The following is an 18212-nucleotide window of genomic DNA, read 5'->3' as shown; positions in this document are numbered from 1 at the left end:
ACCGTCTCTGGTCGAGCCAGTTGAACTCCATTCTGTCCATGCACCTATTTAGCTGAGCTCCTCCAGACTGTAATAACAAGAACACATTTCCTGTATGCTCTGAAGGGAGACACAACTTCACTATTAAGGTGGGACTTCAATGCATTTGTGTGAAGAGGCTTGAGGTAATGATTAATTCACTTTTTTTTGGACATGTTTGATTTCCTTTTGTTTGCTGTGTTTTGTGTTAATAACATGAAGGTTGTGGAGATTTCACATTTCTAGTTTTAGCAACAAAGAAGTTAGAATTGCTTATAATTTATGGATTATGAGTTCTCTTTGTGTAGTACACAAATAATGAGGCGAACATTTTGAGAATAGGCAACAAACTTTAAAAAAGAGAAACAAGTTGTGGTTTTTTTTGGGAGAAAACTGAATAAGAGACTGATTCGGCACTGGTGTTATCCGGAAGTCTGTGTTATACACTTGGTTTTACATGTATCTTTAGAGATAAGAAATATACACAAAATACTTAAATATATGAATTAAAAGTAAACAAATTCCACCATGGAACATTTTGTTGAGAGCTCTGCACCTGACCGTTGGCCATGTTCCTTAAATGTGTCGATTCCCGATTTGAACCTTTTTTTTTAAATACATTGTTTAAGGAATCGAAAGTCAAAAACAGGCTGTGGTAACAAAGATATTCAAACAAGTGTTTATCAAAACATTGGATCATTTTAAAGTTTATAAAGAGAGGCTGTGTTCTGCTCAGAAGAAGAAAGAGAAACAAATATATACATAAAAGAAAGATTCTATCAAGATTTGATTGAATATTGAAACGTTTTGAAAGGGTAAACGTGGAGTATAATGACATCAATTTCTTAAAACAGATCCTAGATCCAAAACCATCTAAACAACCTAAATAAAAAGTAGTGATTGTTATATACAATCAGGGACAGATCAACAAGAAAAAAGGCCCCGGGCGAAAACATACAATGGGCCCCTAGTGTACCGTCATCAGTCTTCTAAAGTCAACAAAGATAAAATTTCAGTTCAAAAATTGCTCTGGGCTTGTATTCTAGAAATGTACATTTTTATGAAAATGTTACTTTTTTTTTATGGATCAAATCCCTATTATTACTCAAGACGGGTACAAAAAAAAAGACATATTATTCGTTAATATATATGAGTAAATCATAAACATTAAGCAAGGACAATAATTGTACAAACATAGCATAGCAATAGAAGAAGACACAACAAGAGGCAGTTAAACAAATATGATCAGTAAATAGTTTAAGAAGAGGAAACTCAATCAGAGAACTGAGTTTGCTCACCGATGGAAATGCAGACATTTGAAACTGACAAGGAATTTCAAACAAAATGAGACAATTGTAATAGAGATTGATAGCTGTGGTTGTATTTAGCATCTAGGATTTAAACCTTCAAATACCTCTTTGAACAACCAAAAGATATGACAATATAATAGAAATAAATGCTTGAAAAAGCCAAAAAAGAGGTCACAAATCCTTTCATAGTGGTGACACATTGTCTGTTTATGAGTTTCTGTATGTTTCTGTGTTTCTTTCCTAAATCTACTTCTGATAAGTAACTATAATTTACATGAGACTTAACGAAACACTTCAAAACATAACATTGTAAGATATCATTTTAAACAACAGACTTGCACAGAAGTTATTTTACAGTCACGTGTTTTTTGTGTCCTCCAATCATAAATGTCCATGTTTACGTCATTTAACAAGGCGGCCCATGCATTGTTTCATTATGCAAATAACTGCAGATTTGAGTAATATGTCGAGTTGTACAACCCTCAATTGGTTTTGTTTCCAACATCCTGGAGAAGGATAATAAAGAGATTAAGAAAGCTGTGAAGGAAGGAAATGTTGACACTTCAAAACAAACTATCTTCACTATTTGTATATGAATATATTTTTTTAAAAGAGAGAGTAGGTTTTATAAAAAAGAATGTAGGACTGCCAAGCCTTTGAAAATATCTCGAAATATAAAAAAACATTTTACAAGGATATTTAAAAATAATATGACAAACTATTAATATGTTTTTTAAAGGTTACTCTTTCAAATTTGTGTTCCAATTAAATAACTCCCTGACGGATTTCATTCCACAATGATGTCTAAAATGTCTTATATAATATTGTGCCTATGTTTGTGAGAATATTGCGTAATCAGGCCTCAGTGCATATCATTCAGTGCACACACCATACCATGAATGCAGAGCTACATCCACATTAGTCAACCACCTCTCTCACACGTTTATTCCACGACAATTACTCAGTGACTCCATTACGTCACACCACAGTCCCTCTCAGACGCTGTAGGAAGGTTTCAGGACTCATTATGCTAGGTATGTGCACAAAAAGACGTGTTGTCCTTTACAGACAACATGATGATTCGAAATAGCAACTTTATGACCTATACTGAGACAGAGACATCCTAACCTTTCCGTCTGTGTTTCCCAGAGTCTCAGACTTCCTGTGTGACTGAGGAGCTGAAATGCTAGACAAATTCAAAGAGAGCGTCCTGCTGCAGGTCCTGACTCTGATCCTGCTCGGCCCGGCCTGCGAAGCCTCTTCTCTGGGCCTGACGGTCCATGTTGAGCCCCTGGAAAGCGATGGAGGGAATACGGTGGGCAATGTTTTCTCTCCCCATGAACATTTTTATGTTACGATGTCTTGAAGTCCAAATGATTTGGCCCTTGTCACACATTTCTATATTTTTGAAATTATTATTATTTATTGACTTATTATTGAAGTAATCATTTCCTCTCCTCATCATTCTGTTATTTGTCCCTAAAAAACATACATTAACAGTGTTTTAAAACTATCCAAACAAGAAACTTTATAGGTATTGCTCACAATTTCTCTTGTGATTTTATTTCTCCACAATTCTAATATTGCTCAGAATAAGCATAGTATTAGAATGTTCTTAGCTGAATCCTATTCAAACGCTTAATTATTATTACTTAATTAATTTACAGAGGAGGAAAGTGTTTAAAAAAAGAATCCCTCAATCTTTCTTACTGACCCCCTACTTTTAAATTACATAGAGCTCAGCGTTTATTAAAGGCCTTTGTCTTTTTATCAGAAAAATTACTACTGTTCATTGATTTTATTTGGAGTACTGTTTATTGTGAAGATGAGACAGAGTCATTTTAATCTATTAATTTGTTATTAAATGGCCATATTAAAGGTGGGTTAGGTAATTTTGGAGAAACCAGCTCAAGATCGCTAGAATTTGAAAATACACAACCGGAAAAAAATCTGCCACTTCCTTACATAGCCCCTCCTCCAACACACACGAACGCGCACATGACCAATGAGGGCACGAGATAAGTTTGTGCACAGATGGAAGGCTGACAGGCAGGTAGGCCATCCAGTTATTTTAGCCGGGCCGGCTAAAATGATTGGTCGTGCTTTTTACAGTACTACGGCTTCCACAGATGACATTTTTTTATGTATTTATTGTCAAAGCATTTAATGTATTCAATGCTATCGGGATGTTAAGAGCATTCCATGGAATATAACAAAAAGTGTTTCTGAAATAAATTACATACCCCACCTTTAAACGAATTGTACTTTAGATAGAAAACAAAAGAATATACTAAAAAACACAAATCTGCCTTTCTTGGCTGCATTTTGTTGTGCAACCCTGGAAACAGATCCTATAATTATGTCTGCAAAGGTCTGTTCTTATTTATTTCTGTGAGTTATGTCAGGCTGGGCTCACCTTACAGGTTCTTAGTCCTTCACTCAGTCGTAAAAATCAGTCTCTTCCCCTAAAAGCCTAAAAGCCTTGTCATTGTGTCTCTTTTCCCCCTGCAGGTGCGGGCTCATTTCACCGCCATCGCTCCCAATCCCTGCCCAGCGCTGTCTGGACTGTGCTCTGACGGGGAGGAGGACTGTCTGGTCTACCCCACCTCGCTACCTTTGACTGGCACTAAACCAAACTCTGGCTGGTGCGTCCGCCAGTGGCAGAAGACCGTCCCCAGTGATTACAACGCCACCATAGATTTAGGGTATGATCCCTTCATTCACTGTCTGGACCTTTCACCTAAAGCAAAGCATCATTGTTTCATATTCATACATTTTCTTAATTGTTACCAAAACACATAATGAGCTGCTCCGTTTTTCATTTCTAGTGTTGCTTCTTGCTGTTGTGCAATGTTTTGGGGTTAAATGTGCTCATGAATTCAAGTTAACAGTTATTACACGGAGGACGTTCTTGTTCTATCATCTTTTGGGCCTTCTGTTTTGCATGTATACCTATTTGTTATAATGTTTAATATATATTATTTTCAATTAAATAGACTGTTTGGGTTAACAGAAGTAGGCCAATTTAGTATTGCCTCAAGAATAATATTAACAATAATACATGATATTTATATAATTTAATTTAATGTATAATATGTATGGAATTTATATATAATATAAATACATTCATGAAAACATACAAATGCTTTTACAGTCTTCATGCTGCATCATTATGTTGCTAATTATACAAACCATGTGAAAAGGTGATATATTTTTTAAACATTTGTAATATACATTTTATAACTTACTGTCACTCACTGTGATTTGTGTCTCATGACGTGTTTCCCCCACCATGGTTTCCATTGCTTTTATCTTACATTCCTGTTTGAGTCCTGCCTCGAGGTATATTCACTCTTTGTGGAACAACTCCTCCATGTTCTCAGTGGTACTGTTTTCTTCGTGTCATAGATCCAGGATGTTATTTGTTTTATTTAATAGGACTTTTGATGTGATGATATGTTCTGGTAATTCTCCATTCTTTTTCATAATTCCTTAGATCCAACACACAATTTTTTGTTTCGATAAAAGCAAGCCCAGTAATCAGAGCAAACAATGGAAAACTCAACCAACCGGCTTTTGTCGCTCTCCCTCCTCCGCTAAGGTATTACACGCACACACACACACACACACACACACACACACACACACACACCCACACACACACACACACACACACACACACACACACACACACACACACACACACACACACACACACACACACACACACACACACATACATACACACACACACACACACACACACACACACACACACACACACACTTTCAAAACTGCCTTTGCTGTAAGAAAACCTGACATTATCCTTCCCTGTGATGTAAATACTTTAGTGAATTGATTTAGGTTGCATAAAGTAGGAAAGGTACAGATACCACTGAAATATGAGAAAGAAAGTTACACATGATTGAACAAAGTCAAGGATGCTGGAAAGCTCTTACTTTTAATTAGATTTGTAAAGCTTTAAGAGGTTCTTTGTCGGCTTTTGTTAAAGGTAAAAAGCAATATAATGTTTCAACTGTAATTCAATGTCACGGGAGAGTGCCTGCCTACATTGTCTGACATTTCTTAGAGTTAACGTTAAGTAGACCAGACCAACTGCTGTAAATGTTACCGTTTGTGTGATAAAGGGCTGATTTTCTCTCGGTTTCAGGGCCCGTGTGGACTGCTCCCAACACTTCTCTCTGTCGGTGAAAGACCTGGACACGGACAGGGTGAGCTGTCGCTTTGCCCGCGCCGACCTGGGAGAGTGTGTCAGCTGCACTGAGCACTCCTTCATAGAGCTGGATAATGTGAGTCTTACTGTATACATGTCTCTGAAAAGTGCACATTCTGACACAATGCAATGTTTATCTTTACCTGCAGTAATAGAAGTGCTCAGATCTATTATTGAGTAGAAATAGAAAAACTCCTGAGTTACAAGAAAAAGTTCTGCATTTAAAGTAAAAATACAAATTGAAATCACTAAAAGTATTACATATTTAAGTGTAATAACCCCTTTAATGTTTCTTCTGATAAAGTGGGGCTAATTTAAAATAATGAATTTACTGCCGGGCTGTCTAATCCATTTACACTACATCTGAAATTATTTCTCAATTAAGCTATACTTTATATTAGTTAGGTAACTACAGCTGTCTAACAAATGAAGTACAATAGTTCCCTTAAAAATGTTGCAGAGTATAAGTATGACGTGGTATAATATAGAAATACTCCATTTAATTATCTCAAAACTATACTTAAGTAAATTACGTCACTTTTCACCACTGAATAACTGAGATATCATATGACAAGTCTTTCACAAATGTACTTTTTCATAGTATTTGATTGCTACTTGAATGTTGCATAATCAACAACTTCCATCTGGAAATACTACATTTCATGATGTCATTTATTTAACAGAGTAAATGCAAGTTGAAATTCACTGGAAAAGCAGCAGCAGGCCAGTATTTCATCTACCTGATGGCAGAGGACCGGATCGCTATCCCTAAAATAAGCGAAGTCATAGAGAACAAACCCCTCAGCGCGGTCCCTGTGCATCTCTCTCTCACTGGTGAGTCTGTCAGTCAAACAATGATGCCTATAAATGTCATGGAGCGAACATATGGACAAACCAAAAAAGGATTATAACCACAATGTTTAAACATAAAACTGCATGGATCAGGTGTAACTCTCATTGTCCTTTCTTCCAGTGGAGGAGTGGGCTTCCAGCTGCAGTGATGTACCCGTGGCAACAGGAGACACCCCAAATAAAGACTCCATGCTGTTTGTCCTGCCGTACCAGCAAGTGAATTTCACCACTGATTTCACCTCGAAGCTCGAGAGGTGCGTCCTTTAAAAAAAATGTATTCTATGTATATTACGAAATACTTAGACTCTGCTAAATGTGTATTTTATCCAGTGTGTATTTGCTTGTTTCAAACAGGAATTCATTCTGATTATTTCACATTTCATTTTATTAGAACATCTTAGAGTAAAGTTATTACTTAATATTTAGGTTTGATAGATTATCAATAATAAAATCAAAAAATAACTCATAATGATTAACAAATTGTCTGCTGTAAACCATTTTCGATATAACTACTCAGAAATGTCCTGATGATTATACCATTGTGCTTTATCACAGAGCAGAATTGTTTTAACATTAATACGACATTTACACAATTTCAAACACCTCCACTTGTAGCTCGTATTTCATTATCACCCACGTATTTGTCAGGGATGGAGGCTTTGAAGCCATTTTGTCACCAGTTTGTTGTTGGCTCTTTTGGCCAAGTGGGAGATGTCGAAGTTAACAGAATTCCTGATATTTTCAACACTAACCTATAACCTGGTGACAGTTCATGTTGAAGTGCATTTACTCAAGTTCTGTACGATTTTGAGGAACATGTTCTTGAATTACCATTTTATACACCTTTTATTTTTGCTTGCCATTATTTTACTTTTTACTCCACTACATTTATCTCTCTGCTTTAGTTAGTTTACACATTCAGATGATAAGCTAACCTTATAATATGCGCTTACTCTCTATATTTCCAGTGTTTCAGAGATAGCAGTTGTTGGCCCCCCTGAACTCTTCAGGGTAGGTTTCAAATCGGTCGGCTCTGTGGCAACCATGAACATGGCCTGGGTCCGCTCTGAAAACAAACTGGCCCGACTGTTGCCCATCTGCTTTGCTGTGAATACCAAGAGGTAAATTGTTCTGCTGCACAAAATCAGCAGAGGAAAAACGGAATTATATTTGTATTCTGGATGCACTATAGCACTGGCAATTAGTACTGTGTTATGTGTATTATAATGGACTACTTGTGTCCTACTTATTTTTAATAAGTATTTAACTACACACACATACTGACTAGAAACTTCTCGCAATAATTTAAAAGGCTGACAGCATAAAAAACAAATAACAACAAGTAAGAGTATGTGTGTGTGTGTGTGTAGAATTAGAAAAACATACAAGACCATTTTACTGGGATTGGCTTAAGTTTTGACGAACAAGAACCTAAGCCTTCTGAAGAATTTGGAAAATGTTATTATCATAATATATTATCATGTCTACACATAGTGCTTTCAAGTAAGATGAAATGAATGAAAAAAAGTGCACAAAACGCAGGTATTTTTGGTTGAAAGCATGTAACTACGAGGTGTCCTGCTGGCTTTACAGGTTAAGACCATAGACTGTATATATAAGGTTAAGACATGTCCTCAGTATGAGTCTTTTAATACTAGAAAAATAGTTTAAATTCCCCCCCCCCCCCCCCCCCCCCCCCCCCCCTCCTTTCCCTTTCTGTGCTGTCAACTTTGCAAAACATGTATTTCATACAATACAATATATCATTGAAATGCAAACCTGCTTTCACTTCTAGAAAATGTCCTTCTCTTGAATGGAGCATATTTAGTGAATGTCCCGCTCTGATTTGCCCTTCTTGTCTTTCCAGTTTTCAGTCAGAGCCCAGATGCGTGTGGCTGTACCAAAGTAAGACATTCAACTTCTTAGCAATGTCATAAGAATGCCAGTAATGCCCTACTGTTGCTCAAAATACACCACTCCTAACCCCTCAGCTATTGAAATGTTCCTTTCCTTACCTTTTCAGGAGAGATGAGGACACTACCTGCTGGAACAGGTAGAGAACATTGACACTTTGTTGTATTTAGGAGTTGACTCTGTGATTAAAATGAAGCTTAAATAAGCAAAGAATCTGGCACTGTCTGCCTGCAGAGTTGACGTGTGAAGATACAGAGATGACTTTGGTTCTCCCTCTCGACTCCCTGAGTGAAATCAACCTAGAAGAGCTGCAGCTCAACAGCCCCACCTGTCCCGTCAGCTACAACAGCACACACCTGACCGCACGCATCTCTCTGTCTGGCTGTGGCACAGAGACTTTGGTAACATGACCCACCTTTATTTATTTTATATACATGGTACTATGCATTAAAGGTGGGAGATTTGTTCTCTTTTATCGTTTGGGCTCTGTACTCCAGGACACTGAGTGCCATGTAAAACAATGACTTTTATCCAAGACATCACATCCATAAAACTAATTTACTGTAAAAAAAATGCAACAATTTGATGGTACATCGGATCTTTAACTAACAGTTGTTTTCATTGTCAAAATAATCTGCATACTGAGTATTTTCTCAGCTAATTTATTCTTCGTTAATTGTATTCTAATGGCTCTATTCAAACAGGCAATATGCTTGTAGCATTCATGTGTTAATATATTCCTTTTCTCAATTTATTTATTTTTGCCATGGTTGCCCTTCTGTTTATGCTCCGCGGTGGATTTAGCAACAACATGTAGTTCATGTAATTCTCCATGTCCACTTGTTGCTGATGGTTGTGGTATAGGAGCTGTAGATTTTGCACTAACATCTGTAGCATGGTCAGTAGCAGTGACCATGCTACAGCAGTGAGCAGCAGAGGTGGGGAGAGGCGGGGCTATGGCTTCATCGTAATCAGGAAATGATCTTATAGGGCGTACACACTGAGCCGTTTGCCCCCCCAGAGCGTTCCGTCCGCAGATCTACCCACCTTGGGACCCGTTATCGTTTGAGGGGTCCGGTTCCGTTACGGCCTCGTGTGAACGAACGGGCTATACGAAAGAGAAAAGTAGCGGATACAACACGAATGTAAACTCCATGTAAAATGTCTCCATGTAAACAGGGTCTAAGTGATGGTGCATTAGTTTCAAATGGGCTACAACTTTTGTTTTGGTTGCGTATGTTGGGTTAATTGCCAAGGTAAACATATGGATTTAAAGTTTGCGAGATTTCCTGCAGTTTTCATATCAATTGGGAGCTCATTCCACTATTTTTTACCAGGATACAGGCCCGCCCCTCCCTACACGCAGATCACGCAGACTGCGTGGGGCCTCACCTCGCGGAGGGGGCCTCATCTTGCGGAGGGAGCCTCATCTGAAGCACAAAAATGCGGCGCACCTTTAATTAGTGTAACCCCTAGATTCCACCGGGTCCGTCTGCGTTGCGTTACGGCCGCGTTACGGCTGCGCCGCGGCGCGTTCGCAAAGATCGCGGCCACTCTAGTCAATGGGTGCTATTCCACCAGACGCGCCGCGTTACGGCTCAGAAGCATCCCAGAAGCATCTCGGCGCTGGGCTCCGCTCAAAATAGGATTCAAGTCTATTTTTCGACGCGACGCGAGGCGTTGCAGAGGCGCCGGGCAGGAAGTGGACCGGTCAGAGCATCCGGCCCATCCCCAAAATAAACTAATTTTGCACACCCTATCCCGCCGTAGTCTTTCAAGTAGGAGGAGAAATGCCAGCGTTCTCCTCCGGTTTACAGGCACTGTGTAAATTATATATATAGAATAATTATGATGATGGATGCATTTTTTTTACCACTAAAATACAGCAACACATCTTTGATTCATGTCGTTTATAACTGGAATATTACAATTATTATTAACTTTGTCTGTACAAAGTAGCCTGTCCAGGAAATATGCCCAAATCAACAAAAACTGCGAGCCGGCAGGCAAGACGCTCCGGTTCTGAAATGCTTCTGAAATGCTTCTGAAACGCGCCCGGTAGGGTATGACGCAGGAGGAGTCCGGACCAAAACCGCGGCGCAGCCATGACGCGACGCAGACGGACCCGGTGGAATCGAGGGGTAAGCGTGCCACAGTTTCGCCGCTGCGAGGCTCCCCCCTCCGTTGACGCTCGCGACACAGAGGGCCTCATCACAGAACTTTGCGTGGGGCCACAAGTTGGCCAGGGACGGCCCTGCCAGGATATCGAACAGGCGTGTTTTTGTTTACCTGGGTCTCACTCGCGAAAGGAACAGCAAGCCGATTGGCTGATGCAGAGCGCGATGTGCCGTAGTCTATGGGTTGACCATGTCCAAGAAGGACCAGAACCCTTCACAGAACGATAGGCCAGTACCAGTGTCTTGTAGTGGATTTGGGAAGCCATTGACAGGCAGCGACAAGGGAGCGGAGGAGTTGTGTAGTGTGGACAAACTTAGGGAGGTTCAAGACCAGTCGGACTGCTGCTTTCTGGATGATCTGCAGGTAGACCAACCAGGAGGGAGTTCTAGTTATCAAGTGTGAGACGACAAGAGCCTGAACAAAAACCTGTGTTGCCTTCTGGGTCAGTAGGGGATGTATACTTCTGATGGAACAGGTTGAGGCAGCGATGTTAGCGGTGAAGGACCGTTGGCCGTTTAACGAGTTTAGGTTGAGCTTCAAATGGTGGGCAGACATCTACTGAGAAGTGTAAGCCAGACCTGGGTGTCAGACCGGCGAAAAGACAAAAGCAGTTGTGTATCATCACAGCTGTGGTATGAAAAGCTATGAGAGCGATTGACCTGGTCTGTTTTGTCCTGCTGAAAGGACCTTGTTGTGTCTGGTTAAATATGAAAGAGAGCTGAGTGAGAATGAAAGTTGCACATTAAATTGAAAAATATATGAATGTGTCAGTTCTGACTTTTCCTCATCCTCTCCTTTTTTCCAGCATGCTGGTTCAGAGCTGGTTTACACAAACACCTTGCAAAGTGTGCGTCCTTACACTATGGTCAGCCGCCTACCCTCCCTCATCCTCCCGCTGGCCTGCCGGATTCCTAAAAAAGTGAATGTTACGGGGCCAAACTACGAAATGAGCACACCCACAGAAGAGGAGGTTTTCGGTCAGATCAGGGTTTGGATAGAATTGCATTTTCCAGGAGAGGGACCCTGTCAAAATTCACAAGAGTCCCGAGATTTCGCACTCTACGTATGTCGCCGGGACGTCTGCGTCGAGAAGCAGAATACCCATCAGAGAGAAACAGCAACAGCACCTCCACCAGCTCCATTGATAACAGCACCTCCACCAACTCTACTAATAACAGCACCTCCACCAACTCTACTAATAACAGCACCTCCAATGATGACGGCTCATCCACCAGCACTTCTACCGGAGCCATGGGTTCCAGGATCTCCAAGCTGGACCTCCATGTGCTGTCCAATTGCAGCATTAGTCAAGCCGAGATGTTAGTGAGCAATTGTTATGAGTCTGAGACAGAGGACTTTGCAACATCAAGCCCCATTCTGGAGCAAGGGTCAGTGACAACCAGCTTATTTCCTGTTAAGGTTTAAGGTTAGCATGTTGAAGAAGACAGATACTTAATGAAATAAATGGAAGAAATATTAACTCTGTTTTTGCTGCAAAAGTCACTTCTGGATTTGAAGCATATTATTTTAATAGTTATTTCATTTTTTTTCCCCAGGTGTACATCTTCCAGCAGCACATTAGAGATTGTTACATCTCAAACCAATTCCAGGGTTTACCGCCTTGATTTGAGCACAGTGGAAGCCCAAGGAACATCGGTCTGTGCTCTCATCCAACACACACAAACATAAAATACAGTTTTGCATTATTCCTAGCCTGGGAATTGTTTTAAATCTTCAAAGATGAGTTTAGGTAGAAACAGTATATTTTTCATGTAACTTACAGATTTGTGGTGATCATATTATATAGACCTTCATAAGGATGTTGTAAAGGTTGAGCTCCTATTGAGCCATCTGAAAAACAGCTGAAATGAAATTACGTGATTACACTTCTCATTTTAGATTTTTGCCACGCTAGTAATGTTACTCAACTGTCAGTTGGTCTACTGCTTTGGGTCAGAATAAAATAACAACATAAGTTGCCATGACATTTTGAACCGACGTATATACTCCCCCAAGGATGAACTTTAGTGACTTTGGGCTCTTTGTCTTTTCCTTTTCGCCCCCACAAAGTTGACATCTGTGGTTTAGTGTGAGTAGTATTACAATATAATACAATTAATTCAATATCCATTCTTGTTGGGCCATCAGCAGGACAGAAAGCAGTTTGTTCAATAACTTCTTTTGGACCTATGACATACAAAAACAAGAAGGGCACTTGGAGAGAGCAGACAAGGCAATTCCATAAGTTAAAAAGAATGCGTGTATCCCGCCAGTGATTTAAATCACCTCCAAAATAAAACTGGTTCTTCCTCTCCAACTGCTACACCCTCTGGGGAAAATGTATGAACATTGGGCCAGTGGCTTTTCTGTATCCTGCTGACAAACAGAAAAACTAACAAGCTAAACTGAAAACAAATGACATTTTCATCATCAGCTAAATTATTTGTTTATCCTTAATATGCTAATATTAGAGACCATGGTTAAAATGATCAGCATGTTATCTTTGTTTTTGTGAGCATGTTACTGAGAGCACCACTGCTACAGCCACAAAGTTGTTAGTTTCTATTTTGTTTATACTTACACTTTTGAAGTTTCCATTGTTTTCCAAAAAGGGACCAAATGTATTGTTACAACAGGCTCCTGACAACCAGTGATTCATTTCTTATTAATAGTTGAAGTTACATTTTAAAGTTATCTGCATATGTCTGTCTCTCTACACCGCTAACTTGCATCAATTTTTTTTTTGCGTTGCAGATGTACATCCAGTGCACAGTCAATCTGTGCATTGCCACCATGCCCTCTGAAGAATGTCCTGATCTGTGTTCTCGCTCCTTTAATAGCAGATCGGTAGTTAGCAGTTTGTTTACCAAAAGCTACACCATTCAATCATCCCCCATTAGCCTTGTGGTCACGACTGCTGCACCAACCACAACAACCGTCAAGGGTCCTACCACCACTAAAAAGACCACTACTACAACCACTAAAAAGACCACTACAACCACTACAACCACTACTACGACCACTACTGGAACTGTAACAAAAACCACATGCTCACATGGTAAGACGTCATCCTCTTAAACAAGCCACCATGTCTTTATTTCTATTTAGTTGTTTTAATTCATTAAATGAAACACTTATTCAAGTTTGTAAAGTAAAGCAAAACATCTCCCTTCATCTTTAAAGTTTTCTCTAAAGGTTGTTTTATTTTCGAGAAAAGTAATTATGAATACATATTAAGCTGTTTGGGCAACTGCATAGCTGGCTTAAGACATACAAAAAAACTGCTTTGGGCCACAAAGCCACCAAGGGCCCTAAGATGGGTAAATACAAAATAATTATAAGCATTTTATTATTTCCGTGATTCACAATAAGCATTCTTCAGAGCAATTATTTATACATTAATTAAATAATTTATACATACACAGAGGTATGAAGTAATAAAGTACAGTTATTCAAGTACTGTACCTACTGTAAGTACAATTTTGAGGTGCTTGTACTTTACTTGAGTATTTCCATTTTATGCAACTTTTTTACTTCTATTCCACTACAATTCAGAGGTAAATAGTGTACTTTTACTCCACTATATTTATTAGTACCTTTAGTTACTTTACAGATTTTGATTAATAATGTGAAATATAATCAACTCTTAAATCAGACTTTAGTTACACCTGGAGTAAATTCACCAGCTATCCTGCAGCATACAATGTAATTAAAACTAGCTGCACCGTTACCAGCTTTGATAAACACTTTAATGCATCTATAATTATAATCAAAACATATAATATATATTTTAAGTATATTTTTATCCTAATACTTTTGTATTGATCCTAACACTTTTGTTATATTTTGAATGCAGGACTTTTACTTGTAACAGAGTATTCACACTCTGGTACTTCTCCAACCTCTGTACATACATATATGTAGATATATATCGATCGATCAATCAACAACTTTATTAATCCCGCAAGGGGCAATTGGTTATGAGCAGCAGCTTATGTCATGTACACAGGCAGGAACTTACAGGAATAAAACACACAGATACACCCGGGAGCACAGATGTGGATCATTCCAATTTACACGATAAATAGTTCATACTGTAGCATCACAATAATAAATAAATAGTCAAGTTAAAAGCCTTTCAAGAATTTAAAAGTTTGAGTGCAGAAGGGATGAATGATTTTGCAAAGCGATTAGTCTTAAGAGCAGGTAGAGCATATCTACGCCCTGATGGCAACAGACGAAATTCATCTGAAAGAACATGACCTGGAGAGGCCAGAATGCTCTCTGCTTTCCGCAGAATCTGTTGGTTACAAAAGGAGTTTAAGTCTCTCTGTTTCACGCCGATGACCTTAGAGCAGGTTTTAACAATGTTGTTCAGGCTGTTCCTGTCTTTCAGTGTAAGGCTATGGAACCAGCAGATAAAATAAAAACAAATAAGGCTCTCAATGAATGCTTGGTAAAAACGACAAAGAATGAAAGGCCTGACAGAGAAAGAGTTCAGTTTGCGAAGAAGGTGCATTCTCTGTTGACCCCGCTTCACAATACACTCAGTATTCACATCAAATTTGAGGTGGTCATCGAAAATGGTGCCCAAGTATTTATATGATGTGACAATTTCAACCTTGTCATTGTGTATGATACACTCCTTAAGAACATCCTTGTGACGTCTAAAATCAATTATCAATTCCTGGGTTTTAGAGACATTTAAATCCAGAAAACTGTCATCACACCAGGAAATGAAATCAGTAAGAGCACACTTGTGGCCTGATTCTGAACCGCTAAGGAGGGACAAGAGGGCGGTATCATCAGAGAATTTAACTAGGTAGCTGTTGTCTTGCATGCTCCTGCATTTATCAGTGTACATTATAAAAAGTAGGGGAGAAAGAACGCATTCTTGAGGCGAGCCTGTGGAAGTGATGACAGAGTCAGAGAGGCGTCCATTGACAGAGACCTTCTGCTCTCTATTAGTTAGAAAGTTTAAAATCCATAAAATAAGTTGATCGGGCAGTTTAAAATGACATAATAGGCTCTCTACCAGGAGATGTGGCTGCATTGTGTTAAATGCTGAAGAAAAGTCAGCAAATAAAAGCCTAGCATGGGCTTGTGGCTTTTCAAGGTGTTTGTGGAGGTTGTGCAGTATAAAAAGCTTTGCATCCTCTACGCCTCTCCCTGCCTGATACGCAAATTGTAGTGGATCAAGGTCACCACCTACTAATGACATGACAAGGCCTTTAACAATTTTCTCAAACATTTTCATTACCAATGACGTTAAAGCCACCGGTCTGAAGTCATTTAGGACTTTAGGATGAGGTTTCTTAGGGATGGGAATTACAGTTGAGGATTTCCACATATCAGGAATTTGGCTATTCTCAAGTGACAATTGGAAGATATGGTGGAAAACACCACAAAGTTCGCTAGCACAATACTGGAGTGTACGCCCACAAATATGGTCTGGACCTGGGGCCTTCCTAATATTGACTAGTTTTAAGAGATTCCTAACATCATCCTGTTCAATTACTATGTCGGAGATAGGGGAGAGAGACTCTAAGAGTTGAGGTGTTTATGGAGAAATTATTTTTCTCGAATCGAGAATAAAAAATGTTAAAAGCATTGGGCAGGTATAACTTTGATGATAAAAATGCACACACACACACAAATTGTAAATGTGTAACCTCTCCTCTCTTGTCTTGCAGCTCCAGAACAGGCCTCAGCTTTGGCAGCAGGAGTCATTTTAACAACTATGAGCATATTCCTTCAAAATATCTTCCTTTACTGAACATGCTGCTGGGTGATAATCTGTCATAATATGAAGTATATAGAACAACACGTGTTGTCTATACTGTACACCAGACTACTGTATGTTATCCTAATCCTAATTTTCTGAGCTTTTATTGGCCACTGTTGCTCACTAATCACAAACATTTTAGAAAAACATTTACTAAAACTCTAATAAAATCAGACACTTGGACCTGAGATTAAGATCCAAAATTGTGCATTTTGTCATAGTCCTAACAAATGTTTGAGACTCCAAATGTGTGCTTACTGTTGTGTGATGTGCACCCCTATTTAACTTCAAAAAGAAAAATATCTTTTTTTTTCTATAATTAATTGTTGGTTCTGTATTAAACTGAGATTCATATTTTATGTTTTTCTTTTGTGGCAAAGCTGTCCAGTCTTGTGGTCAGTTAGACATCCAGGAATGTTGCAGCAAACAGTAAAAGGAACTAGTTAGAACAAAACAATAGTATTTTTGGAGCACATAGTATGTAACCATATTTTTATACTTTATTATATTAGCTGCAACAAGCAGCTATCTCGCTCTGTGTTTTTGTTGGCTGACAATAACATCCCCATGGTACCATAGGAGGCTGACATTTGGTATGGAGAAAGGGTTACAATGACACTAAATCTCAGTTTCAGTGGAAAACACTGATTATGAGACTGGTGCTGAAACTCTATGACAAACTGTATTCAACAGAGAACTGTGCTTATTCTACTGTAAGTGTTACAATTATGACAGGTTTCAGGATTAATATAACTGTGATATTTATTTTTTAAATTATATCATGTTAATGATACACATATAACTAGATTGTGTAATTAAACCAGCGCCTCTTAAATCTTTTCTGTTTTTGTTCCTTACAGTACCGTTTTTGTTCCCCCTACCACAACGCCCGACGCACAAATGAGTGTTATACATTTGACATAAAAGAACAAAATGCACAATAAACTAATATACAGATGAATTTCACCGATAGCATTATTATTATTTTCAAATGTTTTATTGATGTTGAGATAATATCATGGCCAGGACAATCGTCTATTGTGAATCTGATATCAATGCCTATATATTTATGATATAATATAGTATGTTACACTTTAGAGAGAAAAATGAATAGAAGGAAAATTGAAATATGGTTTTCTTGTTATATTACTGAATTAAAAATAATGTATCTTTACGGAGTAGCTAATTATTTTAATGCAATACATATCAGCTTGATCAAAGAGGAGCAGAGGTGCAGTGTTGCTTCATCAAAATCAGATTAAAGGCTTCATGCAGTGAGCCACAGTGAGGAGCTTTCACAGCAACACCACTGGCTTTCATGATGAGGCATTACAGACACATCTCAACAGGGCAGTTGGGATATCCAGGTAGCAAGAAGTAAATTCTAATTTGAGCACCTAAATTCATTCTTGGCCTTTGGGATCAAGTTATGTGCAATGAAACAATCTAAGCTTAAAGATCAACTTTCTAGCTTTTTTTTAGCTTTTAACCACATCTCACAATATTTTAAAGCAAATGTGAGGAGCAGCCCATTGACTAAGTCGACAATAAGATGTTGAAAGTTGAACATTGAGCATTAGCAAACTGCACTCTCAGAACTGCATGTAGGCCTACGCTATACCGAAATAGCTGTATGCAATTCAGAGAAAATGTGGGATGTGCTTCAACTGATAGACCTGCTGCATGTGTTAATGCAAATGATGGTGGCAGTCAAAAGCCAAAAAGTAAAGACAGCCCAACCAACTATTTATGGTGACATTCCAATCAACCAAATCTATGACTTTACATGTTTAAAATCGTACAACAATTTTTTCTTGGGTTGCACATTAACACGAGCCTCACCAAACCCAAAGGAAAGTAGCCTACATTACTGGGTGCCTGGTATGCTATTTTGTAAGGGGTCCTTGGCTGTAAAAAAAAA

The 18212-nt window shown here is 38.7% G+C and overlaps 1 protein-coding gene across 1 annotated transcript; it reads left to right on the top strand.

The window, feature by feature from the left end:
• The first annotated feature begins 22 nt into the window (after nt 1-22).
• On the top strand, nt 23-17257 carry LOC117471701. Its single transcript, XM_034116885.1, has 15 exons — nt 23-164; nt 2478-2643; nt 3840-4033; nt 4825-4929; nt 5500-5638; nt 6246-6396; nt 6536-6668; nt 7383-7535; nt 8282-8319; nt 8438-8467; nt 8563-8729; nt 11312-11894; nt 12063-12162; nt 13261-13564; nt 16200-17257. The coding sequence occupies exons 2-12, from the start codon at nt 2512-2514 to the stop codon at nt 11828-11830; spliced, it is 1761 nt and encodes a 586-aa protein (XP_033972776.1). The 5' UTR covers nt 23-164; nt 2478-2511; the 3' UTR covers nt 11831-11894; nt 12063-12162; nt 13261-13564; nt 16200-17257.
• Nucleotides 17258-18212: the final 955 nt, after the last annotated feature.

Source organism: Trematomus bernacchii, unplaced genomic scaffold, assembly GCF_902827165.1.
Source record: "Trematomus bernacchii unplaced genomic scaffold, fTreBer1.1, whole genome shotgun sequence".
In the NCBI taxonomy this organism is placed as follows: Eukaryota; Metazoa; Chordata; class Actinopteri; order Perciformes; family Nototheniidae; genus Trematomus; species Trematomus bernacchii.
Note: the sequence above shows the minus strand (reverse complement) of the source record. Positions and strands in the feature narration are given on the sequence as shown.